Here is a 13,392-nt window from a genome sequence, read left to right on the forward strand (position 1 = left end):
CTTCCTGACCCAGGGATCAAACCCGAGTCTCCTGCATTGGCAGGTGGGTTCTTTGCCACTGAGCCACCATGCTTTGGGATATTTACACTTGTAAATTGTTAAAGCAAAACTATTAATGTTCAGAGGCTCGCTAAAGAATGGTACTGCTAAGTACTGCTAAGTCAATTCAGTCGTGTCCGACTCTGTGTGACCCCATAGACGGCAGCCCACCAGGCTCCCCCGTCCCTGGGATTCTCCAGGCAAGAACACTGAAGTGGGTTGCCATTTCCTTCTCCAATGCATGAAAGTGAAAAGTCAAAGTGAAGTCGCTCAGTTGTGTCCGACCCTCAGCGACCCCATGGACTGCAGCCTTCCAGGCTCCTCCATCCGTGGGATTTTCCAGGCAGGAGTACTGAAGTGGGGTGCCATTGCAGACCTTATTCAAGGGAACTACTACAGTGGGTTTTTGCAATAGGGGAAAGAAATTGAAACAAAACAAGGGAAAGAGGAAATTATTGCCAAGAACCACAGTGGGGGATGGGGGTCAGTGGATAGACAGAGTAAGAGGACAGGGTATTTCTTTTCTAAGTTAACCTAACAGGATTCTTACTGAAGGCACACTACAGTGATCAGATGTTACTTTGGGGGTGGGAGTAGGGAGCTATAGAAAGTAGGGAATTCTGACTAAACCTGCTTAGTGAGATTCTTACTAAAATCTGGACTCTACAAAGACAAGAACAGAAGCTGATATCCAGGCCTAATAGAGCAGAGGGGCTCAGAGGGGCCAGACTAAAGTTTGGTCAAGGAGAGAATCTTTATCCATACGTGTATTAGCACATGAGCTCACAGCCAGCTGAAGAAGGCAGAGTCCAAGTGCTGTTAGGTGTTATGTATCAGGGCAAATAGTCCACTGTTTTCACCATTAGAATTCAGAACCCCAAAGGGAATTACCCTGCTGTTGTCTGTATGCTGAGGCCCCCTCCCCAAGTCATCCCAGACACAGTTACTGCAGGTGTGGCGGTCAAGAGCCCACACTCAGAGCCCTCAAGACAATGTGGGAATCCCATCTGGTCTCTGCCTCCTCTGTGACTTTCGGGAAGTCACTTTGCTCAGCCTCAGCTGTCCCATCCATGAGGTGGGTGATAACAGTACCTACCTTCTCAATTTGTTGTTAGGGCTGAACAGTCTTTGTGTGAACTGCTGCCAGTTCTCAGAAGTGAGCCTTCCACGAGTGTGCAGGGGAGAAGGAAGGGAACGTGGGCTCAGGCTGGAGACCTGTGGCAAAGAGCCCCCCACCAGGCCTTGCCATGTGCTCTGGTCTACTGGAGGACTGTCTTGGCCTGAGGGTAACTTTCTGTAGCTCCAGGTTCTCTTGGTAGCTTTTATTGAGCTCCCTCTCTGCCTTTTCACCCCAATTCCTGCTTTGAGTGGGATGCTGTTATCTACATATGGGGTCTGTTTGCTCTCTAGTCAAGCTCTGGATTGGCAAATGGAGGATTTGCCATTCTGGGCTATGTGGAGAGCACAGAAAATAAGAAAGTCAGACCATCAGAAGGGGAGCTGGAGGTCGGAAGGAGAAACAGGGCCAGCTTCTAGCCTTGTGGGAGCCACTTAATATTTGCTTATATTTAACCAGAGAGACAGACAGTGTGTGCATTCTCAGTCGTGTCCAACTCTTTGCGACCCCATGGACTATAGCCCACCAGGTTTCTCTGTCCATGGTATTTCCCAAGCAAGAATACTATTGTGGGTTGCCATGCCCTCCTTCAGGAGATCTTCCCAACCCAGAGATCAAACCCAAGAATCCCATGTCTCTTGCATTGGCAGGCGGATTCTTTACCACTGAGCTACCTGGGAAGGCAACCTAACAACAAAAGATCTTAACCTCTTTTCAGTTCAGTTCAGTTCAGTTGCTCAATCATGTCTGACTCTTTGCAACCCCGTGAATTGCAGCACGCCAGGCCTCCTTGTCCATCACCAACTCCCATAGTTCACTCAACCTCATGGCCATCCAGTCAGTGATGCCACCCAGCCATCTCATCCTCTGTTGTCCCCTTCTCCTCCTGCCCCCAATCCCTCCCAGCATCAGAGTCTTTTCCAATGAGTCAACTCTTCGCATGAGGTGGCCAAAGTACTGGAGTTTCAGCTTTAGCGTCAGTCCTTACTGTATGTAATTCAGAATGTATTTTTACATAGTTACAATCTGTACATAAGCCCCATTCCTTGTCACTTAACATTTTTAATATAAATACTAGGTTGGTCAAAATTCATTCAAGTTTTTCCATACGATGTTGTATGGAAACAGACTTTTTGGCCAACCCAGTATTTTCATGAATTACCACTGTTCATGTTTTTAAATGGGGTTTATCATTATGGATATTGCCTAGATAGAATTCCCCTTCAGCATTTCCCTGAACATTTTGTTCTGATTTCACTTTTACTCTATTATAAATATTATAGTTATGAACATTTCTGTGCACATGACCTTGCTTCCTCTTTAGATATGTGGGGTGTGCATTTCCCAAAGTTGAACAGCAATGTCAACCTATGTCAGTTACTTGTTTTGTTTTTGTTTTTGAAGTATAGTTGATTCACAATGTTGTATTTGTTTCTGGTATACAGCAAAATGACTCAGTTATACATATGTGTGTGTGTGTGTATATTGTGTATTTTCTTCAGATCCTTTTCCATTAGAGATTATTACAGGATGTTGAATATAGTTCCCTGGCTATACAGTAAATCCTTGTTGTTTATTTTATATATATATGTGTGTGTGTGTGTGTATACATATGTCAGAGAAGGCAATGGCACCCCACTCCAGTACTCCTGCCAGGAAAATCCCATGGACGGAGGAGCCTGGTAGGCTGCAGTCCATGGGGTTGCTATGAGTCAGATACGACTGAGCGACTTCACTTTCACTTTTCTCTTTCATGCATTGGAGAAGGAAATGGCAACCCACTCATGTTCTTGCCTGGAGAATCCCAGGGACGGGGGAGCCTGGTGGGATGCCGTCTCTGGGGTCGCACAGAGTCAGGCACGACTGAAGTGACTTAGCAGCAGCAGCAGCAGCATATACATATATATATATATAGTAAGGTTGTTCTGTTAATCCCAAACTCCTGACTTATCCCTCTCTCTCCCCCTTTCCCCTCTGGTAGCCATAAGTTTGTTTTCTACGTCTGTGAGTCTGTTTCTGTTTTATAAATAAGTTTATTTGTATTATTTTTTAGATTACACATATAAATGATGTCATATATTTGTGTTTGTCTCACTTAGTATGATAACTTCTAGGTCTATCCATGTTGCTGCAAATGGCAGTATTTCATTCTTTTTTATGGCTACATAATATTCCATTTTATATATATATATATTGTATACACCACATCTTTTTTACCCATTCATCTGTCAGTGGACACTTAGGTTGCTTCCACATCTTGGTTTTTGTAAATAATGTTGCTATGAACACTGGGGCACATGTGTCTTTTCGAATTATAGTTTTCGTCTTCTCTGGATATATACCTGGGAGTGGGATTGCTAGATCATATGGTGGCTCTATTTTTAGTTTTTTAAGGAATCTCCATACTGTTCTCCATAGTGGCTGCACCAATTTACATTCCCACCAACAGTGTAGGAGGGTTCCCTTTTCTCCACACCCTCTCCAGCATAAATTATTTTTGATAGACTTTTTGATGCTAGCCATTCTGACCAGCGGAGAAGGCAATGGCACCCCACTCCAGTACTCTTGCCTGGAAAATCCCATGGATAGAGCAGCCTGGTGGGCTACAGTCCATGGGGTCGCTAAGAGTCGGACACGACTGAGCGACTTCACTTTCACTTTTCACTTTCATGCATTGGAGAAGGAAATGGCAACCCACTCCAGTGTTCTTGCCTGGAGAATCCCAGGTACGGGGGAGCCTGGTGGGCTGCCGTCTGTGGGGTCGCACAAAGTTGGACACGACTGAAGCAACTTAGCAGCAGCAGCAGCATTCTGACCAGTGTCAGGTGATGCCTTATTGTAGTTTTTATTTGCATCCTCTAATAATTAGTGACGTTGAGCATCTCTTCATGTTCCTGTTGTCTTCTCTGGAGGAATTTCTGTCTAGGTCTTCTGCCCTTCATGAGTTGTTTTCTATTCAACTAGTTTATTCTTCAGGAAGCTGGTTCTGAATCAACTGGCAATTGTACTAGTTTTATTTCCAGCCCATAAACATAAGATTGTATTATTTTCTCCAGCTATGTTGACTTGTTTAAAAGGTTTGTAGTGGTGCCTCAAAGTGTTTTTTTATTAGTATTTTTAACTGCTGAAGATTTTCCCCTCTATTTTTAATTTTCCCAAGTCATTTCACACACAGGTGGCATCCTGTTTACTTGACAGGGCATCTAATTTCACTAAAGTGAAAGGCAATCACTTCAATGTACAGATTGAGACCACCAGCATGTTTAATGGCTTGGATATCTGTGTACAAAAAGCAAATTTGTTGTGTCTACTGAAGTTGCAAAGAGCAGCATATTGGGGGCTGTCAGGTGGAGAAGCTTGTTCAGGAGGATGTTTTGGTTGTTTTCAAGTGGTACTAGATGAGAAGACAATATCTGTACTGTCAGACCTGGGTTTGTACTATCTAGGTGAAAATAAAAAAAACTTGAGTTTTCTTTTCATGGTCAATTTTTTTCTGTTTATTAAATGTGTCATCAAAGACAAAATTCTATACACCATGATTATAATATTAATATATCAAAAGGCAAGTATCCCTTTTGGCACTGCAAGGCTGGAAACTGACATTTATGCGTGGGATTTCATCTGAGCAGAATTCTGGGGGCCATACCAGAAAAGCAGTGTCCACCTGAGCACAGGAATCACTTGCTGTGAGGAGACAAAGCACAAAGTTGGGAGACTCGGGCTGTGGGCTTCATTTGTTGGGTTAAAATGGGAAATTCTGAGTTCTGGTCCTGCCTCTGACATTTAACAACAGTGACCCCGGGCAAGCTACTTGATCACTTTTCCTCATCCTCCAAATGGGAGTGACGTCTGCCTTGGGAGAGAGCAACAAGATACCCAGTGAGGGGGCAAACGCTCCAGAAACGGGTGCACAGTGGGTACTCTGTGTGTATAAAGACCCTCTTTCCTCCCATCCGTCTGTTGCGCTTTTAAAATATTTTTTAATGTGGATAAATATTTTAAGTCTTTATTGAATTTGTTACAGCATTGTTCCTGTTTTGTGTTCTGGTTTTTTGGCTGCAACTCATGTGGGATCTTAGTTCCCCAACCAGGGATTGAACTTGCACCCTTTGCTTTGGAAGGTGAAGTCCCAACCACTGGACTACCAGGGAAGTCCCTGTTGTACTTTTTTTAAAACAATGACCTGGATGGGGGGAGTGAGTCCATCTCTTGCATGGCAGCCCTGCAACCATTTGAGACCAGCCATCCAGTCCTCACTTCCCAGGACTGCCATCTCCCTTTAGCCTCAGGGTCAGCCCTCCAGGTTCCCAGGGCTCTGAGTGTCCTGGGATGCTTATCTTAGAACACAGCCTATCAAACCTCGGGGCCGTAGACCACCAGTTTCATAGATGCAGTTGTTCCCATGCAGAGCCCCGGCGGGAAATCACCATCCTTATATTAGGGATTTTTCTAGTAACCCCAACAGTGCTAACTTTTTGGCAGCTATTTCATGGTGACACAACTTAAACTCCACTTTTTAATCCATGCTGTTGCTCAACCACATCTTCCTCATCCCAGGATGGAGGAGATCTTTTTTCTCTACATGAAGAACTTCACATTTAGCCCATTTCACTGGTTGCATTCTTTTTCCCTTGGTATGTCTTCCCTCTCGTGCAGATGTCAAGGGTCCTTCAGCCAGAGCCACAATCTCCCCTAATCCTGTGCTGATCTTAGTGCTTCTTGTCTGACAACCACAAACTCCTTAAAGCCAAGCGCAGCGGTGTGAACAAGGGCCAGTTCGAACAGCCATTGCTCCTCAGGTTAACACAGACGTTTGATCAGTTGTTGGGGAAACCATCTGACCAGTTGTGAATTCACCTGCTTGTCATCTGGCCTCCTCATTCACTTCTCAAGAAAATGGGGAAGAGCTCAAAACACCCAATGGAGCATGGATTCATCATGGTGCCGAATTTCCCAGCCCAATAACCAACACTTAAGCACGCACAAAAAGAGAAATGGGGTTTGCTGGAGCTGAAAGCTGGAAGAGATGGAAAAGGCTGAGACTGGGACTGATAGTGGAGAAGTTGGAGAATTTAGTTGATGGTTAATGAGGACAGGGTGTGGCTTTGAAAACTACAACTTTTAGGAAATTGGAGAGAAACAGAAGTTCCTTGAAAAAAGGAGCGAATCTTAACATTCTGTGCTTCTGGGTCTTCCCTCGTGGTCCAGCAGCTAAGACTCCATGCTCCCAATGCAGAGGGCCAGGGTTTGATCCCTGGTCAGGGAGCTAGATCCTACATACCCCAACTAAGGGTTCTCCTGCCCCAACTAAAGTTCCCACATGCTGCAATGAAGGTCGAAGATCCTGCCTGCCACAACTAAAACCTGGAGCAAACAAATGAATACAATAATTATATATTTTTTAAAAATTCTGTGCTTCCATACACCTTATAGTGTGTTGCTATCTTGCAGCACTGGCTGGCCATACCACTGCCAAGAGCAGGCAACATCCAGGGTCAGAGGTGGGCTTGAAGCAAGTGCTCTAGTCTCTGCCCCCATCCTATTCCCAGGTCTCTTCCTGATAAAGCCCTGCAGGGCTGGGACCAGCAGGAGACACCCTTCTCTCCCCGAGTCTGCTGTCAGTGAGGTCACACTGGTAGCTTGAAATCAGAGATGCCAGAAGCATTTACACCAGAGAAATCAGGAAACACTGAAATTGAGCCATCTTTCCTCTGGATTGCTGGTTGTGAAACTCATGTTCATGCTCAGTCACTTAAGTCGTGTCCAACTCTTTGCAATCCCATGGACTGTAGCCCGCCAGGCTCCTCTGTCTATGGGATTCCCAGGCAAGAATACTGGAATGGGTTGCCATTCCCATCTCCAGGAGCTCTTCCTGACCCAGAGATGGAACCTGCATCTCCTGCATTGGCAGGTGGATTCTCTATCACTGATCGACCCGGGAAGCCCATTGTGAAACTCATACAAAGGCATTATCTGAGCCTCTCCTCCTGCCTCCCATTTCTCACCTATGCTTCATTGTATGGCCCAAATTCTATTTTCTAAATGAAAATCTGCCTCTCCACAGGGTGGTATGTTGCTACCACCTCATTTCCCAACAGCCCTTCAGCACCCTCCTGGCCAGCTCTGTATCATGTCACATGATTTCCTGATCTTGCTGTGTTCCCCTTTCCTGAGACCCCAGGGACCCAGAGGCAAGTCCTTTTCTGTGATCCTCTGACACCTAGGGGAGACCCCATTAGATCCTGTATCACATTGTGGCTGCTTTGCTTAATCCTTTTCCTTTTTACTGGATGAGTCCCTGCTTATGGGGACCCTCTTCCTTCTTCTGTTTATCTTCTTATCTCTGGATTCTGGCATGCCTCCTGAAACATAGCAAAGCAGAAAGGGAGAGAGAAAAGTAGGGGGAAGGAAGGGGAAGGAGGAGAAGGGAAAAGAAGAAAAAGAAGGAAGGAAAAAAGGAAGGGAGGGAGGGGGAGAAAAACCAGCCAGCCCAAATCACTCATGAACTGGCCAGTTAGAAGCAAGGGGAGGGGGATTTTGTGAAGGGTTGGGGAAACAGGGGCACCCAGAAGTCTCAGGAGGTAAAAATGCTCTGCCCAGCTGTGAGGCTCAGAGCCTTTGAACTAGTGAGAGAACAGAGGTTCTGTGAACAAGAAAGGGCAGGTGCAGCACCTCAGTCAGCCCCCTCCAGCCCCCTGAGAGCCAGCCCCCGTCAGGGGACCTCTGGTCACAAAGTGCTGGCAAGAGAATGAGCCGGAGTGGGTATTGTGTGCGGAGGTGGCAGGCTGAAAACGCGATAGAGTCTCAGTAGAGGTTTTTTGAATGACATTGAATTAGAGCTGGCATTAATCACAACCTTCCTGGGTCCTTCCTTTGCAAGATAGTGGGGAGGGATGCTTGGAGAGGAGGGGAAGGGATTAAACAAGTGATGGATTGGGCTTCCCCAGGGCAAGCAGAATGCCTCCACCCAGTGGGAACTGGGGTTTGAAAGGGCTTGGGCTGGGGAGGGGCACTGTGTGGAGCCAGTAGGGCCCGGCTTCCCAGAAACACAGGCCTGGCTCCCCAAGACTGCAAGGTCATTGCCAATTCGTTAAGTGGCTGTTCTCAGCAGGCCTCTGCAGAGGAAAGGCATGTGTTCCCCATTTTGTTGATGTGGAAACGGCAAGAGGAAGTGACTCAGAGACAGAGTGGAAATAAAGTGTGTGTCTCATGACATTCTGGCTTCTGCTGGACGCAGAGGACTGGCCTTTCAACTGTGTCCTGGGGGGCCTCCTTCCACGTACAGAACAGACGATGGCTCTAAGTGTGAGCAGAGGGTTGGAGGTGGAGGTGATCTTTTCAGGTGCCAAGGTAGATGGAGCGGGTGGGCACTGGTACTGGAGATAAGAAAGATTGTCACAACCCTCTGAGCCTTGACTTACTGGCTCTGTTTAATCTTTTACAAGTGGGCACTGGTATTGGGTTTCTGATTCTGTCTTCTGCCAAGTCACAGGCATTTAAAAAAATACACATGCCAGGGAGTCTATCTAAGTAATCTCTGATTTTTCAGAAAATTCTCTAGGATAGGTAATGTTAGCCTCCTATCCCAAGAAAGGAAACTGAGGTCTTGAGAGGTATCTTGTCCAGATCACACAGCTGATAAGCAGCAGAGACTGAAGGCCACCACACTGCCTAACTGTGAAATCCCTCATGAGTAATGCCCCAGACTTGTGCAGCATGGCAGCCCCGAGGGCATGAGTTTTAAACCAGGTTCAAATGAGTCAGGTGTCTGTGCTCTCTTCCTGATACTGTGCCATCTTCCTGATTAATGGTGCCCTGTCTCTGCTCCCTGAAATCCAGGGCAGAACTTCCAATCCTCAAGACTTTGCCTTTTACCCTTGGAACTCCCAGTGTCACCTCAAGTCTGGTTGCCCAAGAGGCCCAGCTTCAATGTCAGTTGCCAAAGTCTATTACTGTCATCTCATAAATTAATGAACATTGGAAAACCAAACCAAAAAAAAAAAAAAAAAAAAGGTGGAAAGACAAAGAATGAAAGACTGCCCCTGCGCCTCAAATGGAATACATTGAGCTTTATGATGGATTCTCTATAGTGTCCTTATTTTTTCTCATTTTGCCAAGGACACAGCAAAATATCACCAAAGGCCATCATCCACCTGCCAGCTGCTGTTTGGGAACTCTGTCCCATCCCAGCCTGACGTCTCAAGGTACAAGGGCTGGTTGGTGGCAGAGCCGGACACTTGGTTGGCAGGACATGATACCATGGGTCCTCTAATCTTTGGCAACTCAGCGGCCTTAATTCTCTGCCCTTACCAGTTGTGTGATCTGGACAAAGTCACCTCACTGGATCTCTCTAACATTACCTATCCTGTAGACTCTTTCTAAAGAATGAACGATTGCTTACACAAGCTCCCTAACACACCGTGTGTGTTCAGTAAGATGTAACGTTACCCTGCAACATCTTCAAAAACAAGAGTATATTTTTCTAACAGAAACAGACTCACAGACTTAGAGAATGAACTCGTGGTTGCCAGTGAAGAGGATGGGAGGAAGGGATAGTTAGGGAGTTTGGGATGGATGTATACATCTTGCTATATTTAAAATAGATAGCCAACAAGGACCTACTGTATACATGGGAAACTCTTCTCTATGTTGTGTGGCAGCCTGAATGGGAGGGGATTTGGGGAGAGAATGGATACATGTATATGTATGGCTGAGTCCTTTCACGCTCCACCTGAAACTATCACAATATTGTTAATCAGCTATCGTTGTTCAGTTGCTAAGTCATGTCTGACTCTTTTCGACCCCATAGACTACAGCACACCAGGCTTCCCTGTCCTTCACTATCTGCTGGAGTTTGCTCAAACTCATGTCCATTGAGTTGGTAATGGTATCTAACCATCTCATCGGCTATACTCCAATATAAAATACAAAGTTAAAAATAAATAAATAAATCAATCTCCTAATTTTCCCCCTGCCCGCTTCAGGTAGGTGAATATCTCGTGTTGAGTGTCCTGTATTTTTATCCTGAACTCTTCAGGGACGCAAAGACTGTTCAGCTTCCGTCAGTGCCCTTGGCAGGTCTTGTCCAAGACGTTCTTAGAGCCAATCAAAACTTTTCCTGTTTTAATTTGAGCCCATTTCCTTGTGTTTGTTATTCTTTGGCTCTGACTTGGGCAGATCTGGGGGTTGGGAGGCAGCCCGGAGCCCACACTGGCTCACTGCCAGGGTTCTCCCTGGGGTGGTGGGATGGTCTCTGCTCCGCCAGTGCTCACAGGGTCTGGGGCTGGCCAGGACGCAGGGAGAAGGGGTCACCAGGCTGTAGTCCAGGTCTGGACTGGAGGGCAGGGGTTTTGACTCGCACATGGAGAGCCAGAGGATTTTGTGATCATCAAAATCCAGAGGCAAGCTGTCAGTGAGAGATTCACATTATCAGGCAAAGTCTGGAGGAACAGGCAGGCTGTGTTGTCAGGAAGCATGAGCTAGAGTCAGTGGGTTATTCTCCTGTCTTCCACACTGTCTTCCACACTGCGTCCACTGCCGTTAAGTTGGTAGATTGAAATCAGCCGTGGAGGGCTGGGAGAGAAGACCATGCATGAGGCTGAGGGCTGTTTTCTCTAAGACCCCAAAGGCAGGTAACTGAGGCTTTGATTATAGAACACCTTTCAGTTACTCAGCTTCAGAGAGTTCAGGAGGGACCCCTTTGGCAGTTCACTGCAGATCTGTACTGACAGCTGGTGGTTTCGGATGCCCTTGAGGGAGTTGCCATGTGTCATCAGAGATGTGGGCACCACCTTTCTGGACTGAGGTCTTTTGCCCAGACTCTTAAGTCCCTCAAGGACCTGTCATGACCACATCCTAGCTTGGGAAGGGGTGACACTCTCTAAGCCACGAGGGTTCAAGACTCTTCACAGATTGGGATGTTCCATGTTGGGCTGACACTTTTTTTATTCTTGCATGGAGTTTGTGCCAGTGTCAGTGGTATCAAGGTACAGAGATTTCCCATCTACCCCCTGCCCTCAAACATGCATAGTCACCCTGGCTACCAACATCCCCCACTAGAGTGGTACATTCATTACATTCTGGTGTGTGGTGTATGTTCAATCGCTCAGTCATGTCCAACTCTTTGCAACCCCGTGGACTGTAGCCCACGAGGTTCCTCTGTCCTTGGAATTTTCCCATCAATAATACTGGAGTGGGTTACCATTTCCTTCTCCAGGGGATTTTCCCAACCCAGGGATTGAACCTGCGTCTCCTGCTTGGCAGGCAGATTATTTACCACTGAGATACCTGGGAAGCCCAGGTCCTTATTGTTATCTATTGTATATGTAGTAGTGTGTATATGTCAGTCCAAATCTCCCAATTTATCCCTCCCCACCCCTTACTCTCTGGCAACCAGAAGTTTGTTTTCTACACCTGTGATTCTATTTCTGTTTCATGAGTAAGCTCACTTGTCACTCCATCCTTCGGCCCCCAACTCCTAGTCTAGGAATGTCCCCCTAAAATCAGTCTCTTGTTAGAAGGGAGAGATTTCTCTGTAGGAATGGGTTTCGATGAGAACTAAACTTAGTCTATAACAGAAGTTCCCAACCCAGCCTGAATGTTAGAAACATCCTTGGAAACTTAAAAATACCAGTGCAAGGCCTCCCCCAGACCACCTCACTGACGATCTCTGGGCCTGGGTCAGGATTTAGCTTCCCAGGGGATATTAATGCAGAGCCAAGGTTGGCATCTCCAGTCTGGTGTAAGACTTCCTTTGCTCCCTTTGAGTATCACTAAAGCAGGAATAGCTTTAGACCAATGATAGTAAACCCTACAGAGCTGTTGTTGAATCAAGAAGCCATGGCCAATGTTGGCTGAGATTCGGGGTGAACTGAAGATTCCTAGGATATTTATAGTCCATGTAGATATCAACCAAACTGTCATCAGAACTGGGCTGGGTCTTCTAGGGCCCCAGTCGCACCCCCCAACCCCCTCGACACCCCTCCCTCAGCAGAAAGACCTCTCAGATTGGGATGCCAGGGTGCCATCTGATATGGTGACAGATGCTCTGGGAGATGACTTCCAATGGGACTGAAGCTGCCAGCCCTGAAACCCAGGCTGGCGGCTGCAGGTGGGTGTGGGCAAAGCCATCAGCCCCTGGCTGGTCCCCTACCTGGACCCTTTCTTGGCTTCCCCATCCCACTGCCCTCCAGGCTACCCATTTTCCACTTCTGTTTCTTCCAGGCTTCTCCCCTCTTGTCCCTGTTTCTCTCCTGCTATTTTCTACTGTCTTGCTCTTCACTTTTTCTGCTCAGCTGTGCCTTGGAACCATGCTGGGGCCGCCTCCTCTCACAGCTGCGTTTGCAAAGTGTGGGCCCCTTGCCTAGGAGCCAGTGTGGGAGGAGGAAAGTGATGGGGAGAAGGGGCCCCCCACAGAGAGTGCCCGCCTGCGCGCACCAGGTCCTCTGGCTGGTACCTGGATGTTCATTCAGACTGCTCCTTTACACTTCCGCTTCCCCATCCTCCGAGCCGGATGCCTTTAAGGGGAGTCTTCAGGAGTAGGAGGATGTGTGCTTGCTGGGTGCTGCCCCTGGGGAGTGAGGCAGGTGGGCTCACACCCATCATTTCAGGGCTATCCCTCTGCTGTCTCCGCAGGACTGCGATGTGCTGGTCCTAGCCGCCGTCAGAGAGGATGTCCGGGGTGTCTGAGGCCCTGAGCCGAGTGAAGGTGGGCACATTACGTCGGCCTGAGGGCCCCCCAGAGCCCATGGTGGTGGTGCCAGTAGACGTGGAAAAGGAAGACGTGAGGATCCTCAAGGTCTGCTTCTATGGCAACAGCTTCAACTCTGGGAAGAACTTCAAACTGGTTAAATGCACTGTGCAGACCGAGATCCGGGTGAGTGTGGCGGGCGCCACCTGCTCCATCCATTTGTCCGTCTCTCCCTCACTCTTCCTGGGTGACTGAGCATCTCTCCTTCAGCCCGACAGCTCTCCTGTATACACTCCTTGGATGGCGGGGAGGGGTGGGCACCAGAGGGATGCTCTCCTCCTGCAGCTCTGGGCTTCCTCTCCAAGGCTCTGCAGCTCTAGGGGTGGGGGCAGAGTGTGTAGCCTTCCTTCAAACCCTAGATCATTTGCTCAAGCTTTGATTTATCTCATTTCAACTTGTTCCTTATTTATGACATTTGAGGCTCTGCAAGAGATATACGTGCTCCCTCCCCCCTCAAAGAGTTCACACTCTCATGGAATTGGAATAA

General features: G+C 47.4%; 1 protein-coding gene across 5 annotated transcripts in view; it reads left to right on the forward strand.

Annotated features, from left to right (window-relative positions):
• The window catches only part of PTK2B (protein tyrosine kinase 2 beta), a 138,287-nt gene that overhangs the window by 60,812 nt on the left and 64,083 nt on the right, over positions 1–13,392 (forward strand). For all 5 annotated transcript variants that reach the window (XR_009495482.1, NM_001102252.1, XM_059889218.1 and 2 more), the window contains 1 exon segment: positions 12,791–13,031. Coding sequence is in view for 4 of the 5 variants with exons in the window: in NM_001102252.1 (NP_001095722.1) it covers positions 12,828–13,031 (204 nt within the window). In the remaining variant the exon portion in view is untranslated.

This window comes from Bos taurus, chromosome 8 (genome assembly GCF_002263795.3).
Source record: "Bos taurus isolate L1 Dominette 01449 registration number 42190680 breed Hereford chromosome 8, ARS-UCD2.0, whole genome shotgun sequence".
Taxonomy (NCBI): Eukaryota; Metazoa; Chordata; class Mammalia; order Artiodactyla; family Bovidae; genus Bos; species Bos taurus.